Genomic DNA, 19,561 nt, shown 5'->3' with positions numbered 1-19,561 from the left:
GCTATGCGTACGTAAAGTATGTGGTCGGAGTTTTTTGTTTTCAAAGCAGTAACATTTTTTATTTACGTTTACAAATTATAGATATCAAGATCAAAACTTTTATAAATCTCCCAATATTGCCAAATTGCCCCGTACATTCTTCCTACATTGACGCATATTATCAACCACAGTATTACTACCTCCTGCTTCCCTGATATGTGGAAGATTGCTACGGTTATACCCATTGCAAAAACTAAGTTTGCAGATTGTCCTAGTGACTTTGGGCCTATCAGCATTTTGCCAGCACTCTCGAGTCTTTGAGATATTGTTGTCGGAACAAATTCAAGACCATGTTTACAAACATAGTCTGCTATCACCATTCCAGTCAGGCTTCCGATCAAAGCACAGTTGCTCCACGGCTATCATAAAAATTTTAGACGACATCAGGGCTCCCTTTGACAAAAACCAGTTGACTTTATTATGCCTACTTGACTTCTCAAAAGCCTTCGATTCTGTGAACCATGACCTGCTGTGCTTAAAATTAAAAAATTATTTTGGTTTTGATGACTCCGCAGTACGGCTCATGCGAAGTTATCTGACGGGTAGATCCCAGCTTGTCAAAGTCGGCTCCGAAACTTCAGGTCTAAAACCACTATTGGCAGGGGTACCCCAAGGCTCTATCTTGGGTCCACTACTTTTTAGTATTTTTAGTAATTACATATTTAATGCATGCCAGCATGCTCATATGCATGCATATGCTGATCATGTCCAACTATATTTGTCGGGAAATCATGAGGGGACAAGCGATTTATGCTCAAGATCGAATAATGACTTAACATCCATATTTGAATGGGCTAGAAAAATGACTTATGCATGAACAGTGAGAAATCATACGTGTTGCCTATATCTAAAAAACGAAGAAGTTTCTCAAGTATTCCGCCCTTGCGCGTTGCCAGTAAATGTCTCAAACTCGTTTCAAAAGTGACTAATCTTGGTTTTGTTATTAACACGACGCTGTCCTGTGATGATCATGTAAATTCGGTGGTTAAGAAAGTATACACTATTTTAAGAAACTTACGAAAACTTGCAATTCAATTGATTATGCCGATCATTTGCTACTTTGAGCTAGTGTACAGTAAACTGAGCTCCCAGTCTGCTCATAAAATTGATGTAGCATTTAATCATGTTACACGTTATGTATTCGGCTTAGCTAGATTTGATCATATATCCAGCTGGAGAGCGCGTCTACTGGGCTGTGAAATCTTCGAATATCTGAAAGCTAGAATTTTCCTTTGTCAACTTATCATGTATAAGGAGCCTATTTACCTATATGATAAGCTAATATTCCCCAGGTCTGCTCGAATCAACGACCTAATAGTACCTATCTAATCTTTTTTACATTGCGATTTATCTTTTTGTTGTACTATAAAAGATCCTAGATCTTATTGTACTAATACTATTTTTGCAATAAATGATGATGATGATGATATTTTTGGATGTGTCGACCACCAATGTAAAATTTTGTTCATTAAAATGGGTAATAGGTCGGTTCCAGGCGAAATAAAAACACCCGACCTTTTCATACTTTGTAGAGAAGTATGAGAGCATACTTTAGGACGTTGCAACTTCTTCTGCAGGCAGAACCATATGTTAACGACTTCAAAGCTCTAAAGGACATTGGAAATATTGAGTTTCTCAAAACCAAAAAAATGGCATACCACTTTTAAAAGTCGGATGAAAAAAATTTAATTAACTAGCTCTCTCAATATAAGCTCCAAATTTAGACGAATTTATTAAAAGCTTTAATATCAGTACCGTCTAGTACTCACCCGGCATACGTAATAGTGGGTAACTTCTGAGCCGCAGCGTATCGATCAGGGGCTGTCTAGCGGAATCCTCCAAGCGGTTGCCAGCGTAATTGACAGCTTCTCCAATCCAATTGCCAACCCCACCTTTCCGTGGCGAATCCTGTTTATCTATGACTTAGATGGTTCAACGTGGTTGTATCAAATCGTTCCCGAGATGGTCGGAATAGGACTTTAGTAGTGCTTTGTATTTGAATTATTTCATTCTACTTGAAAAAAACTTCTTTCTAAATCTTTGTTGTTGCTCTTTCCGGTTGATCCCTGGATTTTCGAAACTGAAAGGGATTCAAGGCGTTAATAAGCGCAATACAAAGCTTTATAGCTTCCGCAACCCAATTGTCAACCTCACCTACGCGAGGGTAATCCTGTTACAAATATGAATCTATCATACACATATTTAGCCATCGCGACTCTTAGGTTTCTCAAGAAACTAGGGGGTAGGGGGCGGAATAGCCTAGAAATTATAATGTGATCATATTAATCGTTCCCGTGATGGTCGGGCTAATACCTTAATAGTGCTTTGTAACCGGAACGTACCGGATCTATTTCTGGCAAAGGACCATCAACATCGACAACACCCTTCCCCCATGTCTTAAAAGGTGGACCGCAAATTATCTGGGTGGTCGGCAGGCATCGGTGCAATTTAGAAACGAAACATCAAAACCAAGGAGAATTAAACAAGGGGTGCCACAGGGTGGTGTCCTATCCCCACTTTTGTTTAATTTCTACATATCTAAGCTACCTTCACCACCGGAAGGAGTCACAATCTTTTTAAGGAGTCATCTCTGTAAGCATTTTGAGGAAATACGGCACCTGAGAACCCAGCCGTATGAAGCAAAAAAACACAAGCAGGTCGTTGGTGAACTCCACAAACAGGCGTCGGACCTTTATGTCAGGAATTGCCCGGTGAATCCAGTACTCAAACAAAAGTACCCAAAACTTGTGGAAGAGGAACACATACATCCCAGGGCAACGCGTGTCACTCTTGCCCAACTTCGTTCTGGATACTGTAACAGGTTAAACTCTTACCTATCCAGAATCAACCCCGACATACAAAATGTATGCCCCGCTTGCAATGTGTCCCCACATGGCACCAACCATCTCTTTAATTGTAATGTGGAACCAACGCCTCTAACACCCCTGTCATTATGGTCCACCCCTGTTGAAACAGCAAGTTTCCTTGGACTCCCGTTAGAGGATATTGATGACAATTTGTGATCGGTCGCGGCTGTTAGGTGGGGCGAAGCACTGTTACAACAATAACAACATGACAAAATTAGCTAGTATAAATGTACAAGTCTATAATAAATATAACAATTGTTCTAACATAACCACCTTCTATAAGTGGCATCCATGAGGTGATCGGTAAATTTATCTATTGGTCCAATAATTATTGGAATTGAACACAACCCAATGGTAGTAGGCATAATTTTTCTTAAAGATTTCCGAACATCATTTCTTCGTAATAAATATCCCGCGAGCAATGTTATTCTGCAATGAGAAAGTGCATACGGTATTCTTTAGTTGCTTTGGTAAGTCCATGATTTCTACTACACACCTGTTAATTATTACGCCAGGAATGATGACCGAAGCCAGCATTTGCCAAGTAAACACATCACCCGTAACTTTGGCTATTTGTTTTATGCTACTTTTACGTTGATATTCCTTTACGGATTTATCAATAGCATCAGCACAAACATAACCAGTAGCTAGCAAATATGAGGAGCGTACTATATTGCGATGAATAAGAGGACGGAAGGCTTCGCCCACTTCATTGGAGTAACCTACAATATAAAAATTTGCTAAGAATCTCACAAAAGCATAAAGATCTAATTATGTGTATTTCGACAAGGATAGGGTAGGGTGGACATTTGCTGGGAATTAGATTACTTATGTAAGCATGGTAGAAACTTCAAAGATGTGTAATAGTGTGAAAGAGTGCACGTTCGACTTTTGGTAATTCAAAGGATGGTCCATTTTATATAAATGGATACTTACCCATATATCGCAATGAGCTATCCCTATAGATATCATACTCCTTAGCCATTTTTTACAACGTAAAGCTAACTGAAAAAAGGTCAAGTAAAAAATATATGGAAACCAAATATTACATAACTGTTCTCTAGAAGAATGCTCAAGTTGATAGCTCACATCGAAAAATTAGAGCCACTCTACTTGTTAATTATTTTGTTTTATATTGCAACAGCATTTTTGCTTTACATTTTATGTCAAATACAACTGTTAAATTTTTTTTTGCCGAGAACAAAACGCGAAAATGAGGAGCATAATAAAACCATGAAAAACGGTTGTGGCCAGATTGACATATTGCGTTAGGTCCCAATTATTGGTGACTTATCACCACAAATAACACACACAAGATTGTGCATGTAAACGACTAAGCAATTTCCTGTTTCAGGAGCCATAACTCGAAAAAAATTAACGGATCTTAATAAAATTGGGTACACAAATTTTCCCTATAGCAAGACATATTTCTAGAAAAAATGGACGAGATCGGTTAAAGACCACGCCCACTTTTATATAAAAGATTTTTTAAAGGGTGTAGACGAAAATAATAAGCTATATCTTAGCGAAAGAGAGCTTTGTATCACTAGAATTTTACTTTCTAAATTGAATTATAACATTAAATTGGAAAACACTAAAATTTTGAAAATGGGTGTTCCACCGCCCCTTTTATGACTAAGTAATTTTCTATTATTCGGGAACCATAGCTCGAAGAAAAATTAACATATCGTAATGAAATTGTGTACACATATTTTCCTTATAGCAGAAAATATTTCTAGCAAAAAAGGACGGGATCGGTTAAGGACCACGGTAACTTAGATTTAAAACAAGTTTAAAAGGTTTAAATGGGTCGTAGACTAGAATAATCAGCTTTAACTTAACAAAAATAGTTTTGAATCAATGATATTTCACTTATACAGTTTTATTGTAAGAGGAAATGGGGAGACAGTTTTTTTTTAAATGGGTGGTGCCACGTGTTATGTAGAAAAATAATTTATCTGAAATGAAATGTAGAATTGAAGCTCACGCTGAGTATATAATTTTCGTTTACACCCGAACTTAGATACCTTTACTTGTTATCTGTTAAATTTTTCGCGTTTCTCTCTTATTTCGTGATTCCAAATTGGATATTACTATGAAAAAAAAAAATAGGCACCTCTAAAATTTTTTCATAATTACCGATTATATGGGAAATTTTGTTATTTAACTACCGATTAGAAGTTAAGATAATTTCGTTAAATGTAAAGGGCGAATCATTGGTGACTTATAACCATAAACCCATAACCAGATAAAGCAGCTGATCGAACCTACCTTATGGAAATTAATGTAATCGATTAATGGTGCCATACCGTAAAGCTAACTCGATTTCATTGATTTCTATAAGGTAGGTGTGATCAGCTGTTTTATCTGGTTATGGCTTTATGGTTATAAGTCACAATTAATTCGCCCTTAAACTAGGTCTTACATCCAAAAATACTGCGTGGAACGTTCGATAGGGAAGGAAATACCTAAAAACGAGGTTGTCTTTCACAGTTCTATATGTATGCGGCATCGTTTGTGTTCAACTACTTGTACTCAAAATAACAAAACTGTCAGTTTTGATGAGAAAATAAGCTGTGACAGTAAATGTTTTGAGATCGAAGTCGCCTCTAATTTCAAATATTTGGGTGTTATAATCGATCAAAATCTAGGTTGGTCATAACATATTTCTGCAATGAAATCTTATATGTTATCAGCTCTTCGTTCATTCTATAACTTAAGAAAACTGTGTTCCAATAGAATATTGTTATTGGTGTATCATGGACTAATCCGTTCAAAATTACAATACGGAGTCAGTTGTTGGGGTGATGCCTACGCTAGTAAGATCCATCCGCTTTTAATCCTACAGAAGTATCTAATCCGAAGAATATGTAAAGCTGGTCGTTTAACACACTCTATGGAGCTATTCAAAAAATTAAATATTCTTCCTGTGCGGCACTTATACTATTTTAAAGTGTTAAACATTTTTTTTATAAGGAGCGGGTATACGCAAAGCCCAATATACAACCTTTACAATCTGAGAAATAAGACGTTATCTCAAACAAAAGTTCCTAGCTTTCGCACCACACTTTTTCGTAACTTCTACACCATCGTATCACGTAATCTATATAACAAACTACCTGCTGAGATACGACTCATTAGAAGGCTAGCAGCGTTTCTGAGGGAAGTGAAACAGTGGCTACTTGGTTTCAATCATGAGGGCATTGAAACTCTTTTGAGACCTATAATATAAGTACCTGTGTCCATTAGCATCGAGGTGTTTTTTTTTTCTTTTTTCTTTTTTCTTTTTCCAAAAATACCTTGACATCTCTAATTTTTGAATTTTTTGTTTTCCTTATACATATTTATATCTTTTCAATTGTAAGCAATTAGTTATAATTTGTTAATATTATGCGCCCCATAAGCATTTATAATACTAAACGAATGAAATGACATTTCCTCTGCTCTTTGAATGAGCATCTAATGTCATTATCTATTTTCTTATTTGTATTTTTATTTCATATTGTAATACTATAGAAATTGTAAATATTTACGAGAAAATAAAGACTATACAATACAATACAATACAATACATTTTGGCGAGCATGCCTTCGAAATTATATCCTAAACCCAGACCTGTAACAAAATCCTCAAATCTCCTGCCGGCAGCACTTGAGGCAAAGATAAAGAGACGATCATTACCACTCCCAAAGCAATTTGCTGGCCGCTTGCATACTACGCGTCCCCGATATGATCCTAAAGGTTACTCACTGGATGAAAATACAGGCCTGCCAAAAACACTGTTTATGCCCACGTTTACACATGCCTTAATCTACAAAAAATCGTCAATATATAACGCGTTTATATATGTTCCATCCCTGGGAAATATTTTCAGGGAATTATTTTCTGTCAAATTTTCTCGTTTCTCTTTTATTTTGGGCTTCCAGTTAGGGTTTACACTCTAGAGGTAGAACCTTTTCTACGAAATCTCTAAAATTTGTTCATAGTTACCGATTATCGAAGGGAGAAATTTATATGGGAAATCTAGTTATATAATTACGGATTAGGATAAGATACAAAGCTAAAGATAATCCCATTATATGTAAACTAGGTCGAAATTGTTGGTGGGATGAGCGAATTTCCCTTAAGTGCCCCGGATTCTTCATTTCACTTGACAGTTACCCGATAGTGCTCTTATAGGGTTTGAAGTAAAAAATTCAACACTGTTTCGTGAAATAGTGTTGTTACGATACCAAAAAGATAAATAATCTTCGGTACAATGCCAAAGTCACGAATGTGCCTGTTTTAACGAAATATTATATATGTAAAATTTTGCAAAGCCAAACCAACAAATTTGCATTTTTTTGAAAAAACATTTAAAAATAATTTTTCAACTAACATTACTTCGTGGTTTACAAAAGTAAACCTTCCAATAGTGGTTGAAAAATACAAAATTAAATCTCTATTACTTAAATATTTATTTTTAACAATATCTTACGCGTTTTTCTCAAAACATCAAATACGCACATGCGTGACTTTGGCATTGGACCGACGTTATGATAATAGACGTCTTTCGTTACTCGCAACCTTTTGCTCGATGTTTCGTACGAGGTATTTGTTGTTGTTGTAGCGATAAGGTTACTCCCCGAAGGCTTTGGGGTGTTATCGATGTGATGGTCCTTTGCCGGATACAAATCCGGTACGGTACCATAGCACCATTAAGGTGCTAGCCCGACCATCTCGGGAACGATTTATGTGGCCACCTTAAACCTTCAGGCCATTCCCTCCCTCCCTACCCCCAAGTTCCATGAGGAGCTTGGGGTCGCCAGAGCCTCGTCTGTTAGTGAAATAGGATTCGCCGCGGATAGGTCTGTTAGTCGGATACAAATCCGGTGCGGTACCATAGCACCATTAAGGTGCTAGCCCGACCATCTCGGGAACGATTTATGTGGCCACATTAAACCTTCAGGCTATTCCCTTCCTCCCTACCCCCAAGTTCCATGAGGAGCTTGGGGTCGCCAGAGCCACGTCTGTTAGTGAAACAGGATTCGCCGCGGATAGGTGAGGTTGACAATTGGGTTTGGAGAAGCTATATATTGCGCTGGCAACCTGAAAGGTTGCGTTACACAGCCCCTTGAATCTGATATTTTAGTCGCCTCTTACGACAGGCATACCTACCGCGGGTATATTCTGACCCCCTAACCCGCTGGGGTAGTGACCTGTTATCATATAAAACTATCGAGAACAGTAAGCGATACTAAAATAAGTACCGAGGAAAAGTACTCGGTACTTTCATGAAAACTTCCCAAATGAAACCATTTTCACATAACAACCCTACAAGAAACGCTGATAGTTTTACTAATACACTCACACTTGTAATTGACAATGCTGATCCTGCGATGACGTAAACATTGATACTCAAATTTATGTATGTTCCTTTGTTCGCTCACGCATGTCCGCATGTTCCCAACGACAGCCTATAATCATGAAAAAGGACTCAAACTGGGAAAGCTTCGGACACCTGGTACAGAACAAAAGAACATACAGCAGATACCATTATTCATGTGAGACAGATACATAATTCTCAACAGAATTTTATGTATGCGAGAACAGTTTATCATGTTGTCACTACTGACTGTCATATGACAATCAAATGATTATCACGGTTGTTTTGTTATTTTTTAAATTCCGCCATTTTCAACCGACGAAAACCATATAAAAAATAATTTTAAAAAATGAAAAAGAGAACATTTCAAAGCTCCATTCTAAAAGCAAAAAAATTGAAAATAATATTAAAAAATACCAAAAGCAGTCGTAATGTGTGGGGCGCAATCAAAAAATTGATACGCGAAAAATAATAGTGGTTAGTGGTGATTCATTTTTAAATGTGTTTTCGCATGAGGAAAGCGCTCTTCTGTTGTTTTGTTATTTTCTGAATTTAAATTGAACTTTCTGAACTCGAATTCTTATAAAACTATTTATTTTAAACAAATAAAAAACACGTATGCTTTTATCACGTACAAAATTAAAAACGTAATGAAATAAAGTAAATAAAAAGCAAGAAGCATTGTTTCATTTTTGGCGGAATATAATAATGGTCATTTATGATAGTATAACAGTCAAACCTGATATCTACAGTAAACTATCATTTATGACACTTTTTGATAGTTAGAGTGTCACCACTGATACAGGAAAATGAATGAGAGTGAGAAGTACGGCTATATACTTAATCAGTAGGCCATGTTGGTGTATAAGAAGGAGACAAAAACTCACACGTACACAGTTGTTTACATCACATTTGCGCAAGTCCCCTTAAGTTTGTGATAGAAAGTTTGTATGAGGCGCTGATCGTTAGGTTGACATTGCTGACAATCAGATGATAGTCATATGATAGTCAGTATTCTTGTAGGGAAAACAGCGCAATAAATGTCATAAATGCAACGAAGGAAAGCGAAACAGCAAAATGTAAAATAACGAATATCCGACAGCCAGCATCATTATTTGTGGCTATTCTATTTAATAAAATTTGCATTTGAAAACTCTTGGTCTCAATTACAATAAAATAATTGTTGGTTGTTGTTTTATTGTGCATAGAAAAATAACAGGTAAAGAAAATTGTGAAAAATATTGCTATTTGAATCCTGGGAGTGTTATAAGATGCTGGTGACTGCAATGAAATTTAGAAAATATTTTTCACAATTACTCCAAGCATTGATTAGTCATTTCTCTATGCGTTAAAATAGATGTATATATTGTTAGCATAAATCTATGTACATCAAATTAACAATTGATTTTATCGAAGACAGTCTTGTGAAATGTTACCCAATATTCTATGGTGAAACAATTTTGGCGAATAAAATCATCAAATTACAACAACAACATCAAATTACAGTTGTATTAAGGAAATCGATTTTGCCTTGATGTCTTAACTTTTTTAATTGTAATATCTTACCAAGTGACGTCATTGTTAAAATAGTAAATACTGAACAGAAAACCTATATTATTTATTAATATAGTTATTTTCACCGTGGTGTGATGGTAGCGTGCTTTGCCTACCACACCGAATGTTTTTCAATTCGAAGACAACTTTTCTAAGCGTGGTCGCCCCTCGGCAATGTTTGGCAAGCACTCTGAGTGTATTTCTGCCATGAAAAGCTATCAGTGAAAACTCATCTGCCTTGCAGATGCCGTTCGGCATATAAAACAAGTAGGTCCCGTCCCGCCAATTTGTAGGAAAAATTAAAAAGGAGCACGACGCAAATTGGAAAAGCTCGGCCTTAAATCCCTTCGGAGGTTATCGCGCCTTACACTTATTTTTTATTTTTATTTTCACTATCATAAAAAAATCTTAGTATGGGTAATAGTCTAGAACAGTGGTCGACGGCTAATACGCGTCCACAATGATCCGAAGGCGGAAAATACAAATTTTAAATCGGTCAAACGATATTAACAAAAACTGAAAAATGACGCCGGGTCCCTCCGAAACCGGGAGTGAGATCCATAGTATTTCCGCGCAGAACACCTACTGCGTTTGCGGCCTTCGGGCGCGCTTATAAAAAAATATTTCCGAACAGAGATACAATTTTTATTTTCCGCCTGCGGCTAAGTATTGAATAGTTTCTTTTTTACATAGCAAACTCTTGAATATGGCCTCCGGCACGACTTTGCAGAAGGCAATCGATTTGGTGACCAAAGCGACGGAAGAGGATCGCAATAAAAATTATGCTGAAGCTTTACGTCTGTACGAGAATGGCGTTGGACATTTTTTGCATGCTATTAAATGTATGTGTATACTAAAATAATATTTAAACTGAGGTTTATATAACTTTCCAATTTAGATGAAGCACAAGGGGAAAAAGCTAAGGATTCGATTCGTGCCAAGTGCGTACAGTACTTGGATCGTGCAGAGAAGCTTAAGGAATATCTAAAGAAGGGAAAAAAGAAGCCAGTGAAGGAAGGTGAAAGTTCAAGGTAAGTAAAGCACTGCTTTAATAATGTTGCAGAATGGTTAGAACTACCGGTCAGCAGCAATGCTTTTCCTTGAGCAGAACAGTCGGGTCAATACAATGCCAGCAACATCGATATTACGTGACCAATCGTTAACACTCTACTGGTATAGCAACAACTGGAGCATTTCACGAAATTCCGAAAAAAACCCAACTTATGCACTTCAATAGTAGACTCCATGCGGGTTAGGGGGTTAGAATATACCCGCGGTAGGTATGCCTGTCGTAATAGGCGACTAAAAAACCAAATAGATTCAAAGGATTGTGTAGCGCAACCCTTTCAGGTTGCCAGCGCAATATATTGCTTTTCCAAACCCAATTGTCAACCTCAGCTATCCGTGGAGTGTCCTTATCGCTACAACAACAACAACAACAACTCCATGCATTTGTAGAGCAGTGTATATATTGCGCTACACAACCCCTTGAATCCCTAAAATTGTCTTTGTCGTTTCTTAAAGTTTTAACGGCATTTTGTATTACCTCGACTGCCTCGGGAACGGGTTTTTCGATCCTCGAACTTTTTAGATTTTTTCACCCCTTCAACAAAAAAGCCGACTTCTTAAATATCATTGTGGATTCATTCAAAATAGGTCACTGCACATGATTTCATTAGGTTAAAAATAATCCACTCATTTTATATTACAGAGATGACAAGGATAAAAAAGATGATAGCGATTCCGACGGTGAGGATCCAGAAAAGAAGAAATTGCAAAACAAATTGGAAGGCGCCATTGTAATTGAAAAACCGCATGTAAAATGGTCTGATGTAGCTGGTTTGGATGCTGCCAAAGAGGCACTCAAAGAAGCTGTTATCCTACCCATTAAATTTCCCCATCTTTTTACTGGCAAACGTATACCATGGAAGGGCATACTATTATTTGGTCCTCCTGGTACTGGTAAATCATATCTTGCCAAAGCTGTTGCCACGGAAGCAAACAACTCAACCTTTTTCTCGGTATCCAGTTCAGATCTGATGTCAAAATGGTTAGGTGAATCTGAAAAGTTGGTTAAGAATCTTTTTGAATTGGCACGTCAACATAAACCATCCATAATATTCATTGACGAAATCGATTCAATGTGTTCGGCGCGTTCGGATAACGAAAACGATAGTGTGCGGCGCATCAAAACAGAATTTTTGGTACAAATGCAAGGTGTTGGCAATGATACGGATGGCATTCTTGTTTTGGGTGCCACCAATATACCATGGGTCTTGGATTCAGCTATACGACGACGGTTTGAAAAGCGTATCTACATTCCATTGCCAGAGGCACATGCACGACTGGTAATGTTTAAAATACATCTGGGAAATACTACACATGTGTTGACTGAGCCTGATCTTAAAGAGTTGGCAATGAAAACAGATGGGTGCGTATATAAATGTTAATTAATGATTAAAGTGAATGTAGTTATAAATTTAAAATTCGACATTATAGTTACTCCGGCGCTGATATATCAATTATTGTACGTGATGCGCTTATGGAACCAGTACGAAAAGTGCAAAGCGCCACACATTTTAAGGTTGGTGTTAATTTTTTTAAGTAATACGAGTAACACGCCGAACTGCACAGAAAATTACTGCAACAGATGCCTAGGCCGAAGACAAAACTGAAAGTCGACAAAAACTTAAACCGAAGCAGTATTACTGACCTTAGACTTAAACCCAAATATCTCCTAAACAAAAAGCTAGACCAAATCGAAACTGATAATGGACCGGTTAATAAAACGAACACGGAAACCTAGTGCGAATTAAAAACGAAGCTCCGCCTTGGCTTTCCCTATTAGGTTTTATTCTTTCCAGCGTGTTACTACGACTATTTAACTATTTATGAAACAACTCAACTTAATATTTTTGTTATAGCGCGTAACCGGTCCATCACCATTAAATAAAGAGGAAATAGTTGACGATTTATTGGTTCCCTGTTCGCCGGGCGATCAGAGTGCAGTTGAAATGTCTTGGGTAGATGTGCCGAGTGATAAATTATTCGAGCCACCAGTTACTATGGTAATAGAGCTAACAAATTATAAAAATATGATATATTTTCCAATATTGTTTTCTCTTTTTTCCAGCGCGACATGTTGAAGTGTTTGTCTCGCACAAAACCATCTGTCAACGAGGATGATCTTGTTAAGCTGCGTAAATTTACAGAAGACTTTGGACAAGAGGGATAAACTATAAATAATAAACAAAGAATTTTAAACTTTATTTGATTATATTACTTAAATAAGTGAATACTGTACGCAAATGAATCCAATTGTTGCCTATTTCATAAAAAAAAATCGAAAGAAAGCCCTGTACGAGCATATAGGGCGGAAAATTTATTGAACTCTAATCGGTACAACTTGACAAACATATGTATAACTATTTTATTTATAAAACAACAAAACGAAAATATATATTTGCGCGTTAAATTTTAGGGCGGGAAATCTCTTTTGGCATAAGAATACTAAGCATTTTTTTAAGATTTTCTTGAAGCGAAATATAAAAATTGTTTTCTAGAAATTTGTAGCGATTGATTTAATGCTTTGTCCAAGTAATTAGTATGAAAAAAGCTGAGTATTTTAAAAATGAAAAACATATCCCTGAGTTATACGATTTTTCGGTAAAAAGGTGTTTTCTGTTAAGAACAGAATCTTTAAACGAATTCTGTACAAATTGCTACAGGAGCAATTAATTGGGGACTCCCCTATGGAATAGAACTGTTGTCGGCGTCGGGCATCCGTGGTGTGGTGGTAGCTTGCTCCGCCTACCACACAGAAGACCCTGGGTTTAACTCTCGGGCAAAGCAATATCAAAAATTTAGAAACAAGTTCTTTCAATTAAAAAAAGCATGCTTTCTTGGCGTGGTCGCATCTCGGCAGTGGTTTGGCCAAACACTCCGAGTGTATTTCTGTCAGGAAAGGCTTCTCAGTGAAAACTCATCTGCATAAAAATTTAAGTCACGTCCCGCCAATTTGAAGGAAAAACAAGTAAGGAGGGCTAAGTTCGGGAGTAACCGAACATTACATACTCAGCTAAGAGCTTTGGAGACAAAATAAGGGAAAATCACCACGTAGGAAAATGAACCTAGGGTAACCCTGGAATGTGTTTGTATGACGTGGGTATCAAATGGAAGGTATTAAAGAGTATTTTAAAAGGGAGTGGACCATAGTTCTATAAGTGGGCGCCTTTTCGAGATATCGCCATGAAGGTGGACCAGGGGTGACTAGAATGTGTTTGTATGATATGGGTATCAAATTCAAGGTATTAATGTGGGTTTTAAAAGGGAGTGGCCCCTAGTCATATATGTGAAGACGTTTTCGAGATATCGACCAAAATGTGTACCAGGGTAACCCAGAATCATCTGTCGGGTACCGCTAATTTATTTATATATGTAATACCACGAACAGTAGGTATTCCTGCCATGATTCCAAGGGCTTTTGATTTCGCCCTGCAGAACTTTTTCATTTTCTTCTACTTAATAAGGTGGGTGTCACGCCCTTTTTACAAAGTTTTTTCTAAAGTTATATTTTGCGTCAAAAAAACAATCCGATCACCATGTTTTATCTCTTTTTTCGTATTTGGAATAGAATTATGGTATTTTTTCATTTTTCGAAATTTCGATATCGAAAAAGTGGGCGTGGTCATATTTGGATTTCGCCCGTTTTTAATACCACGATACAGTGAGTTCAGATAAGTACGTGAACAAAGTTTAGTAAAGATATATCGAGTCTTGCTCAAGTTATCGTATTAACGGACGAGCGGAAGGACAGACGGTCGACTGTGTATGAAAACTGGGCGTGGCTTCAACCGGTTTCGCCTATTTTCACAGAAAACAGTTATCGCCATAGAAGCTATGCCCTTACCAAATTTCACAAGGATTGGTAAATTTTTGTTCGACTAATGGCAATAAAAGTATTCTAGACAAATTAAACGAAAAAGGGCGGAGCCACGCCCATTTTGAAAATTTCTTTTATTTTTGTATTTTGTTGTACGATATCATTGCCGGAGTTGAATGTTGACATAATTTACTTATATACTGTAAAGATATTAAATTTTTTGTTAAAATTTGACACTTTCGGTTTTTCGAAATTTTCGATATCGAAAAAGTGTGCGTAGGCCGATTTCGTCCATTTTAAATAACGATTTGAGATGAGTGCCCAGGAACTTACATACCGAATTTATCCGAAAGATACCTCAAAATTTCTTTTTTTTCGCCCAGATCATTTTGATTATGACGTTATGGGGTACCGTTATGCGAACAAAATTGTCTGTGACCTCTGCTCAGCTGAGTATAATTAAAAAGGAGCACGACACAAATTGTAAGAAAGGCTCGGCCTAAACTCCCTTCGGAGCTGTTTAGCGCCGTGTATTTATTTTTCTGAAAAATTTGCATAAAATGTAAATAAATTCATTGTATTTTTTTCTAAATAGTAAATTTCTGTCAAGTTGGTCTAAATTCGTTTAAATTTTGAAAATATAATAACCGATTTTGCTAATATGAGTGCTATTGAATCAGAAAAGGGCCTATATCTTGTTTCACGATCTATGATCCAAATCCATTTTTTAACTCCTCTATAATAGCTCAGAAACGATGAATCGAATTAGTGACATATAAGCTAAGGACTATGTGTCCACATTAGATCCATAAATTGTTATAACTTTTATAAATAGTGTGGCGAATATTAGCATTTCGATACATCACTATGCTGCTACTAAATAAATGCAGATCAACAATAAAGCAAGCAGCCACACATATGTACATGTAAACAGCAAGAGTATATATTTCACATACATATCGCGCACTAACTACAAAAGAGTCACAACTTGAAAAAATTTAAATGTTCAGGAAAGAAGAAAAACGGTTTATGTGAAAACGTCTTTAATGTTATACCGAAATCCAGTTTTACAAAGAAGGATACCTTCGTTATAAAACGAATTGACGAAATTTTGTTGTAATTATTTGTTTACGGACAAAATATAATGATACATAGCAATTTTGAATTATGACTATTTCTAAGAAAACTTAATAATCGTACATTCACAATTATTCCATCAAAAAAGGCACATTTCACAATAATACAAGCAACTTTACTCACTCTTTACGTATAAAAAGACACAATTTTAATTAATACACAACAAAGTTAAAAGTTTTTTGCAACAGGATAGTCAGAATTTAAAATAATACACTTTATGCGTAAAAAAAACTGTTCAGTTGTTCTTAAGTAGATTGACACAACTAAAAATAGTACTCTTTAGTTGATAGAGCGCAAGCGATGCAATCAACACGAAAACTGGCATAACGGTAATTTTACAGTTAAAGAAGAAAATAATGACAACGAAATATAAGGGCAGTTAGAGATGTGTACTGTGAATTGGTTTATGGAAAAAAACCGATTTTGAAAAATTTTAAGTTGTGACTCTTTTGTAGTTAGTGTGCGATATGTACATCTAAGCAGGAGCTAAGACCAGAAATTAATACTCACGCCTTTAACTAGAAGGCAAACGTGGATATCAGATACACAAAGGAGAAATAAATAAGTAGCTGTTCGCGAAAAGTGTAGACCTTAGGAGAAATATGCGAACGAGGCAACGGAAAGCATCAAAAACAGCGCAAGATGAGGAATAATGAATCAGTTTGATTTTAAACACGCTTTTAGTGAAGTACTACTGCCACAGTAGAATTGTAAATAAGCAACATTTTGCCATACTTAATATGTGAGTTATTTATTCGACAGCTCAGCGATTCGAACGTTAAAAGAAGTGCAAAATAATCAGGAATATCCCAAAATTCATTACAATAGTTTGACAAAATCGTATTTATCATTGGAGTGAAAATGGTTTGGAATACTTAATCGATACTGGCCCAAATTTTCATAAAATACCTTTTTTAATTTATAAAAATGTGTAGATGCTTATTTTGGTGGTTTTATTCACTGATCTTAGTTTTCCCTCTGGACAGTTTCACCAGCATTATTTTTTTTTAAAGATAAATTATATCCGAAATCGAAAAATAATACACTAAAAAAATAATTTATTGAGAAATCTTCATGAGTTTCCCCATCTAATTTAACATTAAAATTTTATACTCGAAAATGATTGGAACAAATTGCCGAAAAATACATTAATCGTGAAAAGTCAAATATTGCTTGCACACATTTAGATGGCCAGATATTTTTTAAACAATTGCAAAAAAATTTTTGAGAAAAAGGATGCACGTTGCGTTACAAATTTTTGTGTGTGTCTTTTTGTATAATTGGCTTATAAATAGATGTAATCAAACTATGTATGTATTGTGTTTGCGAAATTCTCCCGCTTTATTTCAAATATATTATACATAAAGATATTTCTTATTAACTAATAACAAAGCTTCAAAAGTTATATTTAATACTTGTACTTCATTTTGTCGTGGATGATGCAGGTAACTCTTTTATTCAATGTTTTATATAACTTCCTCTCACTCGTCCTCACTATTTTCTATAACAAGCATTGGTTCTGTTATATCATAGAATATAATCATTTCCTATAAAAAAAAAAGAAAAGTTAGAAACCTTTCGCTATAAAGTTTTGAGTATTTATTTCTCAGTGTATATTTACACGACATTTTTCCAAATTGAGCGTACAAATAGCTTGTGTAGTCTCTTTAACGGCATTCACTTCATCGCTACGGATTAAACGTACTTGCGGATAATTATCGTCACCTGTTTCGATTGCAATGCGGTTGTCGTGTACAAGGAAGGCAATTTGAAAAGCATTTTCAACGGTGTTCATAAAATTTTTTGGATCGATAACCAATTTATAATAAGGTATGGGTTGGTTGTTATTCGTTTTGAACATTTGCGCTAGCTGTTTATGTACTATATTAACTTTTTTGGCGCCCTTATCTTGGCGTGACAATTTATCGACACATTCGGGACGTTTTTCAGCAGCCTGGAAATATAATAGGAAACATACATATATTTTTTAGTTTACACAAATTAAAGTGAAAATTAAAACTTCGGAAATCGTCACCTTTAAATTTTTTCCAACTTATATCCATCTAGTGGTTTTTATGTAGTAGATGAACAAAATTTTTTAATTTGTATGTATTTTCTTGAACAGCAGTGTACGCCAATCGCATTGTTGCCCTCCCTTCAAAAAACGCGAGTACTCCATAAATAGTGTAAGGAATACTCCTTTAGGAGTTCTCCAAAACTAATCTGTATTCATACAAAAAATGTGCCCCAATTAACATTGCGATGTCCTAGGAGAGGAGTAGGTGATTCCACTCTCGCTTTGTTTGTGAGTATTCCATGGAGTACATACGTACTTTCACTGTAGTACTCCATGGAGCACCCACACGGGATCATATGCCAAAGTACTCCAGAAAAACTACTCCATGGAGTACCGACAAGAGATTACTTGCGAAACTGCTCTCATAACGTTACTCCTTGGAGTAGCTATGGAAGAGTACTTTTAAAACCATCGCAAGAGAAGAAGCCACCCAAAATAAAACATAAAGTTTATAAAAAAAATCATTAGTTTCTTTATTCATCAGTGATTCTGTCACTGTACTTGGCGATTTTAATCTGCCATGTGTGTCATGAAGTCTTATCGACGGGAAGCTAGTCCCTACTTCTTCTCGCGCTATCGACTATGATTTCCTAAACGACATTCAGAATAAATTCGGTAAATGCTTGGATTTAATTTTCTCAGACGATTCAAATTGTTTTGTAAATCGATGCGATCCCCTTGCCCTACCTGAAGATGTGTATCATCCTGCTCTCGCGATGTTTATGGAATCTCATAATTTATCTGAGCGTTCCTCCAACGTAGTGGGAAAGACCCCTCACCGGTTTCTGTTTAGAAAAGCCAATTGGTCTAAAGTAATACTCGAATTATCGAGAATAAATTGGCCTGAGTACGATGGGGATATTGATGAGAGTATATCCCATTTTAATAATGTACTATACGGAATATTTAAAAAATGCATACCTACGTCCGAAACCACTGCTATATCATCATCGGCTTGGAGCACTAAAGAATTGGAACGCCTGAAAAATCAGAAGACGCGTTCATTCAAACGCTACAAACTTTCTGGATCAATGACTGACTATGCCGCCTACTCAATTTTACGTCACAAATATAACACATTGAACAGAATTTGTTATAGGAACTATATCAGTAGGATTAAAAGCCAAATTTTTGTCAATCCCAAGTCGTTTTACAGCTTTGTGAATTCAAAAAGGAAGATAAAAGGGTTTCCTTCTACAATGAAGCTAAATGATCAGATTTCCAACATAGCTTCGAAATTGCTAACATGTTTGCGGATTTCTTCGAATCTACTTATTCAAACACCTATGATTACCCGCCATCGAAGTATCCTTTCAGATTGTCTCCTCTGGATTCCCAGGCAGTCCCATATATATGTACTGATGATGTTTTAACTCATCTGGAAAATCTAAAAATTTCTTACTCTAGTGGTCCGGATGAAATTCCGTCGGTAGTGCTGAAATTTTGTGCTCGATACTTGTATCAACCTCTAGCCTGTTTGTTTAATGCGTCCCTGAAGCAAGGGATATTCCCCAAGAAGTGGAAAGAATCATTCATTATACCGCTGCATAAAAATTGAAGCAGAACGTGTGTTATAAATTATAGAGGAATAGCCAAACTCAACACTATTCCTAAGCTATTTGAATTGATTATCACAAAAC

At 36.2% G+C, this 19,561-nt stretch overlaps 4 protein-coding genes across 6 annotated transcripts in view; 1 reads left to right on the top strand and 3 right to left on the bottom strand.

Moving 5' to 3' along the window:
• Positions 1 to 1,942, bottom strand: part of LOC137250811 (glutathione synthetase-like) — a 117,223-nt gene extending 115,281 nt beyond the window's left edge. The window contains exon 1 of the mRNA XM_067784362.1: positions 1,809 to 1,942. The gene's annotated coding sequence lies outside the window, so the exon portion shown is untranslated. The remainder of the gene's footprint in view (positions 1 to 1,808) is intronic.
• LOC137250815 (mitochondrial fission process protein 1) lies at positions 94 to 4,129 on the bottom strand. 3 transcript variants are annotated; one of them, XM_067784368.1, is made up of 6 exons: positions 3,996 to 4,129; positions 3,843 to 3,911; positions 3,403 to 3,628; positions 3,180 to 3,335; positions 2,874 to 3,092; positions 1,998 to 2,119 (listed from the first exon to the last, which is right to left on the bottom strand). In XM_067784368.1, exons 2-6 carry the CDS (start codon positions 3,889 to 3,891, stop codon positions 2,041 to 2,043), a joined length of 729 nt encoding a protein of 242 aa, XP_067640469.1. In that variant the 5' UTR covers positions 3,892 to 3,911; positions 3,996 to 4,129; the 3' UTR covers positions 1,998 to 2,040. The 3 variants fall into 3 exon arrangements, with proteins under 3 accessions (XP_067640472.1, XP_067640471.1, XP_067640469.1); XM_067784371.1 differs by lacking the exons at positions 1,998 to 2,119; positions 2,874 to 3,092 and adding an exon at positions 94 to 1,258 and having other exon boundaries at positions 3,996 to 4,128; XM_067784370.1 differs by lacking the exon at positions 2,874 to 3,092 and having other exon boundaries at positions 1,990 to 2,119; positions 3,996 to 4,128.
• A 5,190-nt stretch (positions 4,130 to 9,319) lies between these two features.
• On the top strand, positions 9,320 to 13,391 carry Vps4 (vacuolar protein sorting 4). Its single transcript, XM_067784365.1, has 7 exons — positions 9,320 to 9,490; positions 10,519 to 10,667; positions 10,724 to 10,856; positions 11,537 to 12,256; positions 12,325 to 12,409; positions 12,750 to 12,893; positions 12,959 to 13,391. The coding sequence occupies exons 2-7, from the start codon at positions 10,532 to 10,534 to the stop codon at positions 13,058 to 13,060; spliced, it is 1,320 nt and encodes a 439-aa protein (XP_067640466.1). The 5' UTR covers positions 9,320 to 9,490; positions 10,519 to 10,531; the 3' UTR covers positions 13,061 to 13,391.
• A 3,770-nt stretch (positions 13,392 to 17,161) lies between these two features.
• Nse4 (Non-SMC element 4) overlaps positions 17,162 to 19,561 on the bottom strand; it is a 107,498-nt gene continuing 105,098 nt past the window's right edge. The window contains exons 4-5 of the mRNA XM_067784367.1: positions 17,466 to 17,798; positions 17,162 to 17,391 (exon numbers count right to left, since the gene is read on the bottom strand). Of these exons, the coding sequence (XP_067640468.1) occupies positions 17,326 to 17,391; positions 17,466 to 17,798 (399 nt within the window). The 3' untranslated portion in view covers positions 17,162 to 17,325. The remainder of the gene's footprint in view (positions 17,392 to 17,465; positions 17,799 to 19,561) is intronic.

This window comes from Eurosta solidaginis, chromosome 4 (assembly GCF_040869045.1).
Source record: "Eurosta solidaginis isolate ZX-2024a chromosome 4, ASM4086904v1, whole genome shotgun sequence".
Classification (NCBI taxonomy): domain Eukaryota; kingdom Metazoa; phylum Arthropoda; class Insecta; order Diptera; family Tephritidae; genus Eurosta; species Eurosta solidaginis.
Note: the sequence above shows the minus strand (reverse complement) of the source record. Positions and strands in the feature narration are given on the sequence as shown.

What these genes read in the sequence shown, in the direction of transcription:
- LOC137250815 (XM_067784368.1), bottom strand. Translation starts at nt 3,891, where the DNA reads ATGGCTAAGGAGTATGATATCTATAGGGATAGCTCATTGCGATATATG. An exon ending in CCTGGCGTAATAATTAACAG is followed by an intron (nt 3,336 to 3,402) that starts GTGTGTAGTAGA and finishes TTCTCATTGCAG; the next exon opens with AATAACATTGCTCGCGGGAT. An exon ending in ATGGATGCCACTTATAGAAG is followed by an intron (nt 3,093 to 3,179) that starts GTGGTTATGTTA and finishes TTGTTGTAACAG; the next exon opens with TGCTTCGCCCCACCTAACAG.
- Vps4 (XM_067784365.1), top strand. Translation starts at nt 10,532, where the DNA reads ATGGCCTCCGGCACGACTTTGCAGAAGGCAATCGATTTGGTGACCAAA. An exon ending in AAGGAAGGTGAAAGTTCAAG is followed by an intron (nt 10,857 to 11,536) that starts GTAAGTAAAGCA and finishes TTTATATTACAG; the next exon opens with AGATGACAAGGATAAAAAAG. An exon ending in TTGGCAATGAAAACAGATGG is followed by an intron (nt 12,257 to 12,324) that starts GTGCGTATATAA and finishes TCGACATTATAG; the next exon opens with TTACTCCGGCGCTGATATAT.